Source organism: Xiphias gladius, chromosome 15, assembly GCF_016859285.1.
Source record: "Xiphias gladius isolate SHS-SW01 ecotype Sanya breed wild chromosome 15, ASM1685928v1, whole genome shotgun sequence".
Taxonomy (NCBI): domain Eukaryota; kingdom Metazoa; phylum Chordata; class Actinopteri; order Istiophoriformes; family Xiphiidae; genus Xiphias; species Xiphias gladius.
Genome location: NC_053414.1, coordinates 17,902,017 through 17,921,490, shown reverse-complemented (window position 1 = coordinate 17,921,490; position 19,474 = coordinate 17,902,017). Strand labels below are relative to the sequence as shown.

The following is a 19,474-nucleotide window of genomic DNA, read 5'->3' as shown; positions in this document are numbered from 1 at the left end:
CAGTCTCCTCAGATGCTTACGTAATGTTATTACCAATCACACATGGAGAGCATCCTGGCACTCTCACAAGGTTAGGATGAAATATGAGAACGATTATGGAGATCAGAGATTGTATTATCATGATTTCCTTATTATTGCATCATTAATCTATTTTTGTCCCTTGTCTCTGTCGCTTTCTTTCTCTCTCTCTTTCTCTCTCTTTTTCTTCAAATATTTTGCCTATGGCTCATGCAGAAGTAGAACAAAAAGGTAAGTCTGAAAAAAGCAGGCGCACGTTCACACATGTACACATGCTCAAAATTTGGGGGTGGCTGTCACTTTTTGATGCCAGTGCCTGAAGTGTTTTGTACCTCGTAGCAGAATGACATCTCTTTCAAAGTCACTGCAGCTATATTGAGACAGCTCGATCTCAGCATATAGAGGCAATTTAGAAACACTGGTTCTCATTAGACACACTCTTGGCCCATATTATTCCATGGTATCGTGTAGAATGTCACTTAACAAACTCTCCTTGGGTTGAGCACATTTTTATGATGAGCCAATGAACAGAGAATTACATTGACATTTAATATTTCAAATGCTTCCCCATGATATGAAAATTATGCCAGGGCTTTGAATAGCTAGTGAAAATTCAATCAATACTTCCAGGCCTTTACGTGGAATCTGGAATTATATTACTGAGAAGAATGGGGAAACCACAATGCACATCTGGCCCGTCTGAGTGTACCTGCTATGTGTATGTGTATATGACAACATTACAGTTAAATTACAAAGGTCCCTATGACTCCAGTTGCGCTGGCTTCCCCAGAATTTACTACATCTCCCACATTACTCATAAAACACGACCCCAGTATTCCAAGATGGGAATACCGAGCACGGAGTGGGAAATGCATTATTGTAACAATTGAAGAAACAGCAGGCGATAAAAGACATGTTTGGTTCTGCAGTTGATTGTTCCTGACAGAAATAGCGGGGAGAGAAAGGAGGAAAGAGCTATGAGACTAATGAGGTGCCAGAGAGGGAAGGAGAAATGGGAATAGAGGGAGAGGGGGGAAGTAGAACAAAATGTGCCATTTTCTCTTTTCCTCTTAGCTGTGAGAGCAGGGTATTGTCTGCTGAATAGGAGGTATGTTGTTGTTGTGCTTAAGAATGACAGTGACTATACAACATCCAAACCACAACACAGTAAGCCTAACATGTCATCATTACTCACTGGTGCTTAAGGTTAAGTTAAAACACAATGTAACATTTATTAAAAGAGGGAAACATTTCATACGCACTGTCAAAAAATCTTGAGAGAGTAGTTGACATTTTACAGCGACGCTATAAAAACATTATCTAATGTGAAAATGTTGCTATTTGTCCCTCAGTATTTCTGTGCCCTGGCATTCTGCGAGGAGTATACCAAAGTGAACATCTTTTTGAGTCAGACCACCAGTCCGGTGCATGGTGCAAAGACCCGCTGCAGGCCTCAGACAAGATCTACTACATGCCATGGACACCATACCGCACAGACACGCTGACAGAGTACTCGTCAAAGGAGGACTTCATCGCAGGCCGTCCCACCACCACCTACAAACTCCCACATCGTGTGGATGGGACTGGCTTTGTAGTATATGATGGTGCACTCTTCTTCAACAAGGAGCGCACACGCAACATTGTTAAGTTTGACCTACGCACACGCATCAAGAGCGGTGAGGCCATTATTGCCAATGCCAACTACCACGACACCTCACCATACCGCTGGGGGGGCAAGTCGGACATCGACCTAGCGGTGGACGAGAATGGACTGTGGGTGATCTATGCCACGGAGCAGAACAACGGGCGCATCGTGGTGAGCCAGCTCAACCCCTACACCCTGCGCATTGAAGGCTCCTGGGACACCAGCTACGACAAACGCTCTGCCTCAAATGCCTTCATGATCTGCGGGGTCCTGTATGTCATCAAAACTGTCTATGAAGATGATGACAACGAAGGGACGGGGAACAAAATTGACTACATGTACAACACTGATAAGAGCAAGGAGATGACGGTTAACATACCGTTTCCCAATTCCTACCAGTACATAGCTGCAGTGGATTACAACCCAAGAGACAACCTGCTGTACGTGTGGAATAACTATCATGTGGTCAAGTACTCGCTGGACTTTGGCAACAATGGTAGGTCCCACCTATTCCTCCTCCTCCTCCTCCTGCCATTCTCTATGTCTTTTTCCACATGATTTTTGACATAGTCTCATGTATAATAAGAAGAAAAAGATGCTGGTTTGAGTACTTTTCCCCACTAAATTTATTGGATAGGCTGTGATGTGATTTTTTTAAATTGTCACATGCGATACCTTGGCATATTTGTAATGCTTTTAATTCATTTTAATTATAAATGCTTTTTTGTTGTGACATAAGGGATACTTACAGCCATTTATCTACCTCCAATAATTAATTCTGCAAAATTACTTAGAAAGGAAGGAAAAGAAAAGCACCATCTGTGCTGTCACGGTTCTCAATTATGACTGTTCCCCCACCACCCCAACTATGGTATCTGCATGTTTTCAGACTTCAAAAGAACAAACCTTGACAATACTTTGGGAGCTGGTCCTGGATATAGCAGTGTCATTAAAAATTACAGATGTCAGCAGAGTTGCTATTTTTGGAAATGGTTCTACTTTTTTAGTCAACCAAAGAATAATGCACAAAAACATCATAAAGACTATCTTGATCTCTACCTATTGAAGAAAATCAGATGTTATGCTGAGTCCTACATAATGTAAATGCTTCTTGCCTTTTACTGTATCACTTCCCAGCCTTCCTTTTAGTTTCCTCGGATGCTTAACAGATCATAATGCAATCCTTGTGAATTGAGGAAGGAGTGTATGGGGAGAGGATGAACTGATAGCAATTTTCATAAGGGATTTCATAAGGATATTATTTCTTTAGTAGAATGTAGTTCCAATGAAAACACTTGACAGCAAGGTCATTGGATTTAACCTGGACACAACCGTAGAAAGACATATTTAGGTTCGACTTCTTAAAGCTGCGCTCATCAACATTTTTAGATTAACAATAGGCCAAATGAATACATGTATTGTGAAAGGAGCTGCTTGTGGTGATGACCCCACAAGGAGTTATCAATTAAGTCTCCTCTCATGAAAACGTTTCCAGCAGCGGCAGTCATTTATTTTTAGCAAAAAGCTTTGATAAAGCGACCGGCTGCCCAGAACCAAGTGACAGACAGATAAAGTTAGCAAAAAACTGATAAACACAGGGAAACGTTTAGCAGGTAGAAGCCAAATATTTCCCTAAGGAGTTGGTGGAGACCATAACAAAGCTAAAGGGACAGTGAATATTGGACTTACATACTTTTGCTCAATGTGTAAAGGCAGCTGTTTGCTAACATGTTTGCCACAGTAACTGAATAAATGTCAGAATGGCCTAAACATGAGTTATTGCTGCTCAAAGTTTAGCTTTCACATACTTTGATGTAATTCAGGTCATTTCTATATTTAGTCCATGGCAGAAACACTACATGAAAGTATGAGACATCAGGATAAACTGACCCTTTATGCAGTATTCAGTTAAAGGTGAATTTGGTTTAAAAAAAAATCATATTCGCATCTCTTGTTTGAAACTAAAAAGATACGCTGTATGGTTTCTGACCTATGTTCAACTCAGGTCGGGAGGGTCATGAATCCAAGTTGTAGGTTGTTCAGATCAACCCACGAAAACAAACCAGTGTTGCTGTGTCAGTACGAAAGGGCCAGGAATACTGTCTAACTCAGAGTGACTCTCCTTCAACTCTGAGGTTAAGCTAGAGTCCACCCTCCCCTCATTCCTTTCTCTGGATGGAAGGGCTTAGGCCCCTGGAGCCTGAAGGGCTATTTGCCCAGCGTAATTGCCTTTCAGCACCTTTCTATGGAGTGGTCAAGGCAGTCTAGCTGCATGTCTTATTAAATGATGTCTGAATTAACGCATGCTCTTACACACAGTTAGGAGGCACAGTACAATGAATTATAGAGAGAAATAGCATTAAACTTGGTTTCTACCGATCAGAAGGGGAAAAAAAATGTGCGCATGTGTGTGTTTATGCATGCATAATGATGTGCATGCCCATGAGCTACTGTGCTAATGTATTTACAGTATGAGTTTGTGTTTGTCTATTCATGAGTGTGCATAGGTGTTTATTGGGGTACACTTTAGAGTGTGATCACACTCATAATGGAGCTCTGGGAGTCTCAGGAGGCACTAAAGAGGAGATCAATGGGGATTCAATGTGGAGAATGACCTCCAGTGCACAGCAACAAGCCAGACTGCTGACCAGTGGGAGATAAATACATACAATCAATGCTGCCTTGCTCCTTTACTCTCCTCCTCCCTGTACTCCTTCACTCAATGAAGCGAAGGAATAAATTAACTACCTCAACTGCATGGTTTTCTCATTCTTCAGAAAATGAGGTGAAAAGTCGATTCATTGAAGTTTTATTTTGTTGTTGTAGTTGGATCCAATTTTTTTGCCTTTTGTTCCTTCCAAACTTGTCTAAGAAAGGTGTTTTTCTGTTTAGAGCCACGATAAATATATTAAGCATATAAAATGACTGTGGTCAAACATGCTATGTTACAATCCTGGGTTTTTCTTCTGTTTTTTTCTTCATTTCCTTTGCCAGTTCAGGAAACAGGTCACGGAAAGGGGCCATTCTGAGGGTTTCCACTCATTACTGATGTAGCTTAATGCACGTCCTGCTTTTGTTTCAGCTCATATGGACTCCTTAAAGATATAGAGTGAGACAGGAAATGGGCCATGGAGTAAGAGAGGCCGAGGTAGGCCACTGAAGTCCGAGTGTAATTGGGGTACAACGCAGAGTGCACCAATTACTGTGTTGTGTCTGTCCAACCAGGTAACACAGGCATCTCATTGGACAGTTTAGAAGAGGTCATTGTAAATCATTAGCAGTCTTTGGACCAGGCAGTTGATCTTTTAGGACCACAGTTACTTTGTCTCAGTCAAATGTTTGCAGAGACATGCATACTGTTACAGATTGTCTATCCTTTGCTTATATACAGTAGGGGTGGGCATCGAACCAATCAAACCTTATTTTTCGAGTACTGAACAGTACATATTTTGATCAGATACTATATGTCATAAGACATCACTTTCCCAATTCTGCAGTACTGTATTTCAACAGAGCTCTAGTATTGGTGCTTGTTATAAGACAACATTAAAGACACTTGAGAAGTTTGCCTTATTTTTCTAGATGAAAAAAGTGTTATATACCTCAAAGTATAAGGCATTGAAAGAAGTATCGAATTGACCCCAGTATTGAAAAATGTAAATGTCTAGCACAGCCCTATGTATTACATGAGGTTTCCTTTAAGCACAGGAATTTTACCATTGTGGGGAAGAAAAAAATAAAGCATTGGTTTAGTTCACCTTAGGCCAACAGATAATATAAAGATTTACTCCCATGTATTCCATCACATCGTTGATGCAGCATGCAGTAGAAAATAATCTTTTTGAAATGCATATACTTCTTCCTTTGGTACTAAAGAAGAAAGTGAACTGCCTCTCTACATTTATTGTTTCACATGTTTGTGTTTCTTCTTTGTCTGTTAAATCCCCATTCTTTCTCTCCGTCTCTCACACAAACACTCACAATGGCAGGAATCTCAATATTTCCCCTTCTCATATATCTTTTCTTTTGCTCCATGATTCTCACTGTTTTTTCTCTCTGTCGTCCTTATCTCCCGCTTAATCTGGCCTCCTTTTCTGCTCCCAACCCTTTCCCACATCACACAAGGCTATTTCATCATGTGTCCTTAGATGTATATATTATAGAGGCCTGGCGCACGAATGCCTACATAAAGACAGAGTCAAAGTCACTTGTCTCTTCATCACCCTTTCCTCCTACCCCACACTCCCCAAACACTCTCTCACTCTCTTCTGTTTATGGAGTTGTTTCATCATGTCTTCTTACTTGCATATTATAGAGGCCTTCCCTACGCAAGCGGCATGGCTCCAATGAAACATTTGAATAATTTATCACCTCCAGTCTGCCTTGCCACACTTTAGAAAGTTTTCCCAACAAAGTCGCAAAATTATTCATGTTATCTGCATCTTTGAGAAGGGATGCATCTTGTACACGCTGCCTTTTCTATCAGTGTTTCACTCTTGTTTTCTCTCTGTTCTCATTTTCTCTTGCTACCTAACTTCTCTGTATTTTTTGTTCTTTCTTCTTTGGTGCAAATTTTCACATGCTCAAAATCTTACAAGTACTATATGTTCTAGTGCTGTTTCACTTTAGCCCTTTAGTAAGATGATCTACTTAAGTTCTTATCCTGCATATTCTACAGGATAAAACCAGCACACTGAAATTGTTCTAAAAAGAAAATTGTAATAAGCAACCCTGGAGGTTTGTTCTGTAGTATATACTGTAGACGTTAATCAGAAGGGAATGATAACACACTGTCCTACAATTGATTCCAAGATTTTTATAATAATGACCTCAACTTTATTGAAACAACTTATGCAAGAGCATTCACTCTGTGCAAGATTATTTCAATGTTTTTACACATGTGCTTTATTCAATTTTCACATTTTTAAAAACTTGTTTTTACAGTTCTGTAGCTCAAAATCAACTACCAAATCTTTGTAAACCCAGTGCGACAGTTTGCCTCTAAACAATACCTAGAAACGGACAAATGAGAAAAAAATTAGATATTCAGATTACACCAATGTATTCTAGTGATCATTTTTCTGAGTCCATTTTGTTCATGCATCATTTTAGTGTTGAGTTACACAGACTTTTGAAAAAGTTAATTCCTAAACCTTGTAACCACACATAAAAATTCAATTAATCTTAACCCAATGCTTACAACAATTGAATATAATAATAACTGTAATAAAGCATCCAAATGAAGTCCTCAGTCTTAATTAGAGAGGAATCAAACGCTGGCATTCTATTATCATCTGTTAAAGAAACAGTTAGATAGAGGGATGACCTCTACTTGCCACTCTGTCAGTTTACGGAAATTTAAAGGTTCACCTTTGAACTCTTAATGGCTAGAATCACAGAGTTCCATTTCCTAAGGAAGTCAAGCATGGAGTATCTATTGTCTTGACCCCCTCTCCACCTATTTGCTCCATCCTCCCTCTCCTCTCCTCTCCTCTCCTCTCCTCCTCTCTCTGGCACCAGATTGCAATCAAGCGGCAGGGCTAAGCAGTGCAGGAAATATTAGAAACAATGTTTCCTAAATTGAGAAGAATAACAAGAGTTAATGGTTGTGGAGACCTTCTTTCACCAGATCACTGATTAGACTAACCCTCAGCACATTTTTTGGCTTGTCACACCGAGTTGTATGTGTGTGTTTGTGTTTGTGAGAGTGCATACTGTCTCTGTGTAAAATCCTTGATCTGTTCACGCCACTTGGCATGCTTCAGTCCTGGCAAAAGAAAACTGTCTTGTTGTTGAACCTAGAATCAGAACTTTTCATATGTGTCTTGTTGGATCTCATTTCTAAATAAAATGGTCAAAGTCATACACCTACAGTCTCCTAAAACAAAGTGTGCAAAATAGTAATTTCCAAAGTGTCCCGGTGATAAGGCAATCCTGTAAACAGTGTTATACAAGACAACATGAATATATAGTGTCCTTCACACTCCTGCTCTTGCTTCTGTCCTCTCTCTTCTTCATCTTTTCCAACCGCATCCATTGCCTGTTCTTCTACCTTCTCCCTCCTGACCCATCTCCCTCTTTCTCAAATAGATTACGACACAGCCATCTAAGCAGAGACTGAACTCTGCTTCACAGTCTGGTGTACCTGTTCCCTGACTGCAGTGTGTCCTTATCGATTGGATTGCCCCAGCCAGGGCCATTGCTTGCATTTGGCCTCCACAGCACTTGTTTTATGCCGCACAGTAGAAGCCAAATTAAGCAGGCCAATCCAGGATGACAGGGTGGAAGGGAAACCCAGAGATTCGTAGGGAGTAAACACAGAAGAGAGCAGTGAGCGTGTCGCCATGGCTGCGTTCTATTCGTATTTTATTTTTGAAATATGTAAAATTCGCAGGAGGGCAACCGAGTGGATACCATCTTAATCTCTAAATGATGGGGCTTGGTGATAAATTATGGGGAACAAAATATTGAATAGCCACAGGGTCAATTGCCAGAGGCTACAGCTCTCATTCTAACACAGTAACAGGATGCCTAGTATATATTCATACTGGTCGTTCTCACAGAACTGACATAAATTTGATGCATGTCTGGAATAGCAGGTGCTACAATCTGGATTTTAAAGGAATATGCTGATGATTCCTTCCATTATTAAAGAGAAAAAACAAACAAAAAAATTGGTCTGTCAAATTAGGTTTTGCTTTGAACAAGGGAACTTCCCCCGATTAAGAACGAAGCATGTAATTGGCAAACTTGCTGCAGGTGTCTCCAACCTCAGCAGAAGGATGACATGATTATGCAACTGGTAAGCCAGCAGGGCTGAGCGCCGATGTGTCTGTATGTGAAATATTAGCTACGGAACGTGGTGGTGCCTGGCAGCCATTTTGAGGGAGGCTCTATTAGTTGAGGTTGTTTTCTATCTCCAAGTATCACTGCTTTGAAGTGCTCCATTCTGTCTTATCAGCAGGCTCGAGCTACTCGCCACAAGCTCTGTGTGCGTATGACTGAGTGTATTGCATTGCACATGAGTGAGTGAAAAGTACATTTCTGTTTAAGCCTGTGTATGTGTGTGTATGTGCATGTGTTGCTTGGTGCACAACTGAGGGAAAAGTAAGTGTCTGTAAGTGAGTGTGTGTACGTTCGTGTGTGTGCTCTCCAGCCATAGGGGCAGTGCTTTATCGCAGTATGCAGCCCTATTCAATGTCTGTGCTTCTATTCAGCCTAGAAAGCTTTGTGCCCTCCAGTCAGATTATCATTTTGCTGTTACCCCTCTGGATCTATTCCTCCCTACTGTTCAGGATGGTGTGTGTGTGTGTGTGTGTGTGTGTGTGTGTGTAGAGGCAAGGAGGCAGTAACTTTTAAGGAAACTGCAAGAAAGTAATCATCTTGTATATTAAAGAAGTATAGATTATGCTTCATCCGAGCTCTGTGAAACTTCTATCTTAATTCAAATCCCTCTTCTCTTTGCTTCTGTTTCACTCTTCCTCTCTCTTGCAGTCTGTTTGTCTGCTGCTTTTCTGACATTGTGGGAAACTTGCCAAGGGAAGTTCGTTTTCCCTCTCCTCTCTGCCTTCTACCTTTTGTGTTGTGGATTTACGACCTCTCTGTTTACCGAATGAGAAGTCAACAAGAGCTTTCTCAGCAACAGAGCAGAGGCAGACACAGACAGTCTTACCCACACAGCAAAACATTGCCGCACACAGTCAGACACAAACACACACACACACACACACACACACACATAATGTCTGTCTGCATGTCAGATGATCATGTGCTAGCATCCCAGGCTGACTGACAGGCATCTCTATGGCCCCTCCAGTGTGGTGACAAATAGACAACTCCAGGAACACGTTTACTGCCAGCCTACCATTGTCTCACCTTCCCCGGGGCCCGCTACAGGTCAGGAAAACAAACACAATAGAATAGAATAGAATAGAATAGAATAGAATAGAATAGAATAAAATAGAATGGCATAGAATTATCAATCTTCCTCAGCAGATGGAGTTTGTCAGATGTTATGGAATTTTAGATGTTCAAATTTCCATTTTTCTTAGCACTTTAAGGACTTCTCATTAATGTAAGCTAAAAAGTTGACATTAAAAGTTCATTCTTGACTTTGGAAACCACAAAAAACAAAAAAATCTCACCACCACCTCTTTTGGAGCTTTTTATTGTATCACACAATCTTCCGTAGTGGACAGAGTCTGACCAGAAGAATATAGTAGAATTAGGGCTTATTAGCCATTAGTGGTATTGTATCATTTTGATATGCTCATATTTTGTTAGTGTTTCACAAACAAATATTGTTAAAATTAATAATTCCAGGCAAATTGTAATTAAAAGCTGAAAAACATTAGATATCGAGGGTTTGGTTTTATACATTTGAGGAATATTGTCAAATGCAACAGTGGAGCATAACTAATTAAATTTAACATTAATTACATTTTACATGTGATCTTGCATGGATTAACAGTGAAACCTCCAAACCTCCAAGTTTATTAAGATAAAGAAAAGTTTCACTGCCCAATTGTGAGAGAGAATTGTGCAGTAACAATGCAGAAAGAATATAAAAGTCTGATTGCTTACATTTCTGTAGTACAGTGTGGCTGTTGAAGAGGCATGTTTATCATACTCTTACTACTGGTAGCAGAGTATCAAGTAGGTCATATGATTACTGATGTTTCTCCATAAAGGTCCCATATTGTAAAAAGTAAGATGTCCATGTCTTTTTTGATTATAAAGCAGGACTAGGTTCTATAAACATACTGTAAAATTATCAAACCAGTCCAATCCACAGAGAAATGCACACAGCCCGTATTCAGAAGCTATGCCTTAAATGAGCCATCAAGATTTCTGTAACTTTGTGATGTCACGCACCATGACCACCCTCAGCCATCATCCCAGTATTACCCTCCCAGATCCACCATCCAACCTTGCAGGTTTTGATTTCACCGAGTGTTTACCTGAAATCGGCTACATTTTTATTTGCTATCTTGCTTTTTGATCGACTGTTATTAGTGTTTTGTTCTGCATCTCCAATGATCTTTTCAGCTTTTAATCTTTTTGACACTATTCTTCTACCAATCATTGGATTACTTTTATCTTGCTGTTTTAAGTTTTCTCTTTCATCAATCATGTTGTTTTATGAGTTATACTCAGACTGAAAAATTTTGGCTGTGTGTGTGGACTGCAAACGTGCTTATTCACAGTCAAGGGATGATATCGACCACCTGGAGTCAGAGCTCAGAAAAAAGAATAAGCTGCTTGACAGCCATGTCTCCGCAGTTGTTGCTTAAGCAAAATATTTTTCGTATATGCAGTCTTCCACTCTAGCTGTCCCAGCTGCCCACTTCCCTGATGACGCTGATGGTCTTGGATTCTGCAGCCATGCACGCTCCCCTGGCTGGCCTCAACGCACACTGGTACTGTACTGGTCCGCAGCCGAGGAGAGTGAGCTGGAGTCAGGGGCAGCGGGCTCCGCCACTCCTGCATTGGACCTGGACAGTTCAACACACCGGCTCCACACCAAATCCAGTCATAGGATTTTAGTCCGAATTTGACCATCGTCTAGGCTCATTTCAGCATTGACTGACCATCGCCATTTGCATTTACCTGTGAGTTTTACCAGTCTACAGTAGTTGTATACAATCCGTTAGCTGTGGTTGGACTGGCCGTGCGTCACTCAGAAAACAGTCAGCCAATCAAAAGAGAGGAATTGGCTAACTGATAGAAACAGCCCTCTACTTGCTAGAGCTCCAGAGAGAAGTGTAATAGAGAAGAAATATAACTATATTGAGACTATTTTTGTCCTTGAAACCACAAATATCTTATGGATATCAAATCAAATACTCAAAATGTGAAATATGGGACCTTTAAACATCTCTCAAAATATTTCACCCACAAGCATGTGCGGTGCTTGGATAAATTATAGTGTAAAATTCTTAAGTGAAAAGCTTGTACTGAGTCTGTTACTCGTGTTTTTGTTTTGTGTCACACGGTTGTTCTTGTGGCATCAGAAGAGCTCAGCGTTTAGGTGAGCTGACACCATGAAGTTGTCGTAATGCATCTACTTAGAGCTTCCAAAGCTTAAACGCGGGGAGATATGTCAGTCCCCATGAGTACAACCTCTAGCCTTTTTCTTTATAAATGTTTCATGAAGCTGTTATGTCATGTTGCTGTAGTTCCCTACAGCATCTTTCACAGCATCCTTAGTGATGCCAGTGATAAATTCATCACATTACAAGTCCCTTTTTTCATCCAAATGCTGCAGAGGAGCAATCAAAGGAGGGCAAAATAAATGACACAGGCGAGTAGACGTGGGAGAGAGTCTGTTACGATAAAGAAGTTAAAATAGATAGAATAAAACGTGGCAGAAAGTGAAAAAAAGTTAGGAGTGAGTGATTAAATCAGGTAGAAAATGTTAGTGGAAGGAAGAGGAAGAAAAGAGTAAAGGAAGAGATAGAGATACATGGGTAGTGAAGTGCTGTTGCCCCTTGCCTGTGATGCTTGCATGTTTTTGTGTTACCTCACCCCAAGCTGCCAGCCCCTGTGTTGCCCTGTACTCAAATGACAGCAGACATCAACCTCAGACACACACGCACACACACACCATTACTCTTCTTTTGTTGTGGCAGAGGCCCTAATGGAGCTTCCCGTTTGAGTGCAGATAGGCACACACACACACACACACACACACACACACACACACACACACACACACACACACGCACGCACGCACTCACTCACTGTTTCATAAGTCCACACATACACACGCGCAGATTGACAGCTAGTCCCTAGGCCACTGCTGCCACGCATGATTGATGGCAATGTTCCGTGGAGAATGCATGAGGCAGTGCGGCAGTGATTCAGGAGCGGGGAGCAGCACAGTTTAGGTACGGAAACACTCCATTGAATTGTGGAGGAAGAGAACAGAATGTACACGATGAGCGGGATGTTACATGGCTGTCAGTCAACCAGACAGACAGACAGAGGAGGGGAGAAAGACAGAGAGACGGAGAGAAGTACAGTGTCTTTAATTACTAAAAGTCCACAGGAAGGGACAACTTTAGTTCACAGTAAGTAATATAAACACCCACTCTTTCTTACCACCCACACATTCCCACGCACACAAACATTCCCTTTATCCCCAAGGGAGCAAACATCAAAAAAATTAACTTTACCAAAATGCCACAGTAAGAAGAAACTAATTCTATGAACATCACACCCCATATCAGAGCTTACAGAAATCAAGTCCCTTCAGATCGAGCACATGTTCATGATGTTGATTACATCCTGACATATAGTCTATAAATGCATATGCAGTTGTGCCAGTCTGTGCTGATTATTGTCATACAATCACACCCCTTTCCTGAGCAAAACATACAGCTCCATTGAAAAACGACTCTAACCCTTCAAGGTCAATGACCAGCATGTAGAACATATTATGGCCTAAGGCGCACCAACTCCAGCTGCACTAGGCAACTTTAGCTTTTGCTACCCCAGCTGGCAGAGAGCGATAGCTGAGCTCTTGTGAGCTTCCAAGGACACTTTCCAGAAATCATGTACTGTGACATCAGTATATTGCACACTCTTCAGAAAAGAGAAAAAAATGGAATCTAATTCATGGTTGCTGGTCAGCATGGAGATGGTGAGGAAAATCTTTTTAGGGAAAGTCAAGCCAGGTTCAGCCTTTCTGGACAGTGTTTTGCTCTAGAAAAAATGTTTTCAGTCAGTGATTCAACACAGAAACTGAGATTATATAATATAAGAAATATATGTAAATATAAAAGAAATTTCTGTTGTAAAAATGGCATGACATGTAATAGTGAGAATTCATATTTGCGTCGCTTCTTAATGTAAGAGAATTGCGTCTTATTGCGTTTAGTTGCGTATATGCTGGTTTGCCTCTCTGTTCGTGTGTTTGCCTTGATGTGTACTTAATTGGAAGATGGAGTCAAAACACTGTTGTTGCTAGCTGTGTAGGCCTGAAAGAAAAGTGTCAGTCAGTTGTAGCTGTATCTAGAAGAAGCAGTAAAATAATAGTTTATAAAGTGTAAAAATAAAGTGTGTAGCTATCCATACTAATTTGCATAATGTGGAACCTCTGCAGGTTTAAATTTAATAGAGAGGATGTGGGTTTGTTTTCTGTAATTACAAATTTCTAAAAATCTTCTTGAGTGTAATTTACACATTTATTCAAGTGTTCAAGTGTTCGCAGTGACAGATAAAGCTATTCCCTGCTCTGTTTCAAAGATGTGGCTTTAGAAAATGGGCTCCACCTGTATGCAGTTTTACACATAATGACTTCCAACTGATTTGAGACCAATAAAATAATTTGAAGGGAAACTGAGGGAAAAGTGTAAATAATTATTTCCATCTACTCAACTTTTGATCCTGCAATATTGACCTGTAACACTTGCGGCTGAAAGCAATGAGAGGCTAGCAGATAGAGAGAGACACATTGGTATCATATATTCACAAGAGGGCATTTCAAAAACATGCACTCTTTTTCTCTCTCTTCCTGTCATCTCATCCACTCAATCTTTATTTCTGTCCTCTGAACAGGGTCAATGTGAATAATTGAGCCTTTTTAAAATGAAATATTGACAATAAAAGAGTGTGCCATATGCATTTAAGTGGCCTTCCTGCCTCTTGTGATGTCATGGTTTTATGAATCATGCATGACACTGAGAGAATGTTTTTTTTCTGCCAGGTTAGGCAGCAAGAAACACTACTGTGTACCAGTCCCATAGGAAAGACCGGTAACCTTGTGCATGCTTGCAGGACCAGTTGTTGGCCCTGCTTGAAGATGCTGAATTTATACATAATTGCAATTACTGTACCACTTTAGCACACACATTTATTTTGTTCTGTAATGACTGTTGTTGACTGAATTGTTTGGAAACACGTCCTGAATTTGGGGGTAAACGATTAAGACAAAAAACCCCACAAAGGTCTGGCATATGACTACACTCATAAGGGATGGAGCACTAACATTGGGAAGTCATTAGAAACATGAGCTACTCCCTGTCAAAGCTATTTAGTGCTATGTAAATGAATGCCTGCAAATGTGTTTGTGTCTGTCACTATAATATTATTTACGCTTGTGGGCCATTGCTCACATCACTTGGTGCTGATGCAGATGGTTTGCTCGATCACAGTTCTTTTAACTCTGTTGTTCTTAGTTTTTCATTCTGGGAGTAAATTTTAACTCTTGTCCTGGCATCCAGAGCTCATAAAAACATCCACACTCCAGTCACGCTGGGGCCCACAAATCTGCAGAGCCCAGGTGCTGTGTTTTTATGAAGTTAAACCCTCTTCTTTCTCTTTTCTTTTTAGACTATCGCCCACCTCCCATGATCCCTCCTAGCCGAGGAGGGGGAGGAGGGGGAGGTCCAATTGGTGGTGGAGGTTCCTCCTCTTCGTCTACCAGCCGCACCACCACCACTCGTTCTCCTCCTTACTACACCACCCCAAGGCCTCTTCTCACCACCTCCCCTGGCCAGCGGTACCGAACCACCACCACAGTGCGCCAGCCCGTCCTGGTCCCTGGCGGTGGCTCGTCGTCTGACACCAATCAGATTCCTGACACCATCCAGAAAGCTGGAGGACACTCTCCGCCAGTGCAAGTTCCTCCAGCAGCCCCAAAGCCTCCTGCTCTGCCTCCACAAGACTTCTGCAGTCCAAGGGTGACAGCCGACATATCGTGGCCTCGGACACAGCAAGGCCAGACAGCCAAGCAGCCCTGCCCTGTAGGAACACTGGGTAAGGAGGATGCATGGGTGGGGGGATAGCAGAATGTATTGAGGAATTGGCGAGTTAGGACAAGTGAATGGGTGGTTAGGGTGTATGTGAAAGTTTAGTCCAGTGCAATGTGTCTTTCGATTTCTAATTAGTAATTCGTGCATATGCTTCTTCTATCTTCAATAGATAAATTTAGTCAAATTAAGTCAATATATTGATAGAGCACATTTAAAAAATGATGAGTACTAACCAAAGTGCATTACAGGAGACCATTAAAAATGTAATTATTTTTTAGTTTATTTTCATTTTGATTGTTTAATTGCATTTAAATTCACTTTGAACACACTTAACATTGGTTGACATTTGTTGTTTTTAAATGTGCTTCATAAATAAATGGAGTCGACTTTACTTGACAGTTGGATAATTAGAATGAAAATAAACAGATAAATTAGATGAGTGGAATACATAAGATAAAAATAAAAGCAATCGTGTAATCCCAATAATGATTGTAAAGACTCAAAAGCAATTCTGAAAAGATCTTAAGACGAGATTTAAAAGTGGCAGTGTGTAGGGAACAACCGACAGAGAGGGATAAGCTAGAGAAGGATCTAAGGGGTCTCCAGGGGCTGTTACAAAGCAAAACATATATATTTCCCTCCGAAAATGTAGTGAAGTAGTAGTATAAATTCTCACAACACGCACACTTCCTTAGGACAAATTCTCTCATTTTAATCAATTAGCTCACATGGAAAAGGTGATTCTTCATTCCTCCAACTACCATCCACACACACACACACACACACACACACACACACACAATGCACACACTCTGCACTCACTTCACAATCTGCTTAGTGATCCCCAGGCACCTCAAGAGTCTTTGTGTCTCCCGGTGAATGTCAGTGCTGTCTTACCCTGTTTGTTTTGCTTGTTTTGCAGGCGTGGCCACATACGTGTGCATGGCCCATTTGGGCTACTGGGATCCCCAAGGCCCTGACCTCAGCAACTGCACGTCGCCCTGGGTCAACCACATCATGCAAAAAGTAAGTCTGAAAGCTGCTGGTGGCCCTCATGGCTTACATTGAGCCCTAGCCTAAGGGTATATATTATGGATATACTCCTGGTTTAATTTCTCATGCATGAAGATGTACTGACCACAGGGAAAGATTTAGGCCACATATCCATCTTCATTTGTTATCCCTAACTCATGTTTGAGATCTGAGAGATTTTATATAGCTATAGGGCAACATGCTAGCCTAGTAACTTCTTACAATTTCAATTTATGCCTTTGTGTCTGTTCTCACACGAGCAAAAAGGCTTTAGAGGTTTTCTTTAAAAGACAAACGTGGGAAATAGACCCTGTGAAATCTGCACTGGAGCAGAGGAACTAAATTAGGAGTTGTTTCTGTTAAGTATTATTAAATGTTTCTATGAATGAAACATTGTATTCCTCTTTCAACTAACCTATTCACTATTTTTCTCCTTTTTTATGCCTCCCTATCCCTTCCTCGTTCTCGACTTCTGCACCTCCACTTCTCCAAACTTACCTCTCTCACTCCATCTGTCCTTTTCCTGTCTTACCCATCTGTCTTCTACCTCTCTGTCCTTCCTGTCCTGTCCTTTAATTTTTCCATCTGTCTGTTGCTCCACCCCGTCCTCCTCCCCGTCCTACTCTTGAAAACTTTTCTCCTCCTTCTAACTTTTCCTTCCCTTCTCACCTCTTCTGACCTCTTTACTTCCATCAATCTCTCTCTCTCGTTCACTTTGTTCCTCTCTCCACCCCCATTACCCTCTTTTGCTCCCAGCTTCGTTCGGGTGAGACGGCAGCCATTGTAGCCAGGGAGCTGGCAGAGCAGACCAAAGGGCTTCTGCGTCCTGGTGATGTGCCATCCACAGTGCGGGCCATGGCCCAGCTGGTTGAACTGCTGGACGTCCAGCTCAGGAACCTCACCCCTGGGGGCAAGGACAGCGCTGCCCGCAGCCTCACCAAGGTACTGCCTTAAGAAATACTTGTGTTGGGAAGTTAATGCATTGTGAGTGACTGAGTAAGATTTTCTTGCAGGCACTGGTATAAGGAAGGATGCAAGGAGCACAGAGGGCTGTGGGAGGGAAAAGGGAACAGACAGAGGGACTCGTTCAAGTTAATAGTAGGGTGAAGAGCATCAGTGGTTAGTGTTCTTGTCTTACACTCATTCTTTAGGGGGCCGGAAAAGTACATAACACTGTAGATTTCCTGATGATAAATAGCTGCTTTTAGAAATTATTTTATCCTCTTCTGTGTGTTAGTTGTTGCAACAAGTTTTGCTCAACATTATGGCTGACAGATAACTGCTTTTAGTCTTTGGCAGGGTTCCTCAACTTTTTTCAGATCAGAACTGAATTTTATTAAAACTGCCCTGTCCTGGGAGTTATTCTCATTACAACATACAGTACATGAGATGAAAACAGCCTTGGGAAACATTTTAAATCATAGCTCAGTGTTCAATGAACTTGAGTCTTTGAGCTGCAGCTATGAAGATGCTGTTGACAAGCAGGCTAGAGTGCTTACTTCAGGATTACATTAATGGAATCTCGATCCTGAGTATGCAAATGATCTGTTTTACTACACTGGTAAACAAGGAAAGAATTAAGTTCTATACTTTGTTCATGTAGCCATTCAATTAGAGTGAGTTAAATCATTGGGGAATGGCTGACTGGCTAATTGACTGGCTGACTGGATGACGGACTGTTTCTTGATCGTCTCTGCTGAGGTCAACAGCGACAGGCGGGGTTTAGCAGCCAGATAGACAGCTGCTGCCACCTCCTATATAGTCACTGGCTTTTTTCTTTTGGCTTTAGCTACTGAATCACCTTTCCCTTTCTGTCTTTTTTTGTCTCACTGTCACACTCTTTACACCTCTTCTCTCCCCTCTAAGTAATTCAGTAACATAATTGAAGTGAATACACACTGGAGGATGTGTAAATGGAATCAATTAATTTGTGTTTTGCTGTTGACCAAATGGCCTGTTAAAGGTTGAAATTGTAGAAAAAAAGTCCATAGAGGGAGAAAAGCGGCCTCTTTATATCAATAATGACCCAATTATATATATCTAATTGAGTAATATACTGGCTTATTATGCTAATTTTCATTAGGAAATCAAGTATAACCAATCACGCACGAGTTGCATAGTAATTAATGCCATCAATTCAGTTGACGGTAGATACTGAGAATGCATAGAAAAAAGAAAAGGAGGAACTGAGGAGATTTTGAAAAGAAGAAGAAAAAAGGAAAGGAAGACTAGAAAAAGGAGGCAAGAAAGACGGTTATGGGAGAAGGAAGGAAAAAAAGGAGGCGAGTGAGGTGAATAACAATATATTTCAGCCACCAAAGTCTTTTTGTGCAATGTTAATGAAGTGGGTGTGACTGCCTTTGTGTGCCCAAGTGTGATTGTGTGTGTGTGTGTGTGTGTGTGTGTGTGTGTGTGTGTGTGTGTGTGTGTGTGTGTGTGTGTGTGTGTGTGATTGAGAGGTGTTATATCGCTAACAGCTGAATTGTTTGAATTTGCAGCTTCAGAAGAGAGAAAGGTCCTGCAGGTTTTTCACACAGGTATTTCCGCTTCCTGGTATTGTTGATTACTTTGCCACACCATAGTCCCACGTGTTTTTTTTTTTCTTCACACTCAGCATGTAATCTGCAAAGCAAGCTTGTGTGTGTGCGCTCACAAATTACAACGCTCTACGTAGAATTCTAATTCTATGCTGCAGCAGTTGTTTTATGATTTGCATCTCAACCCTTTGAAGAGGTCGGCCATTCAACAGGACTATTCTGCTCCTGAACTGCAGTATGCATCAGAGTCACTGGTAACCATCCACTGGTGTCTTATAATAAAGTTTTAGTCTCCTCAAAGGGTCTGCTGGCATTCTTTTGTTTTCAATTTCGCTTTTTTTTCAATGGTACTGAGACGAGGCCATGATCAATATCAATAATAGCTCATCTATTTGGCAGTTCTGTCTGTGGAATTGTAAACAGGCCTACCTGGAACCAAATGACTGGCTATCCATCTCTATTCAATGAAATGTCTTCTCTACTGG

The 19,474-nt window shown here is 41.1% G+C and overlaps 1 protein-coding gene across 6 annotated transcripts in view; it reads left to right on the top strand.

Annotated features, from left to right (window-relative positions):
* adgrl3.1 (adhesion G protein-coupled receptor L3.1) overlaps positions 1-19,474 on the top strand; it is a 111,233-nt gene that overhangs the window by 56,381 nt on the left and 35,378 nt on the right. For 4 of the 6 annotated variants that reach the window (XM_040145895.1, XM_040145892.1, XM_040145893.1 and 1 more), the window contains 6 exons: positions 235-249; positions 1,371-2,159; positions 14,999-15,424; positions 16,343-16,446; positions 17,209-17,394; positions 18,951-18,989. In XM_040145895.1, coding sequence (XP_040001829.1) covers positions 235-249; positions 1,371-2,159; positions 14,999-15,424; positions 16,343-16,446; positions 17,209-17,394; positions 18,951-18,989 — 1,559 coding nt within the window. The remainder of the gene's footprint in view (positions 1-234; positions 250-1,370; positions 2,160-14,998; positions 15,425-16,342; positions 16,447-17,208; positions 17,395-18,950; positions 18,990-19,474) is intronic. The other 2 variants (XM_040145897.1, XM_040145896.1) reach the window with 1 other exon arrangement.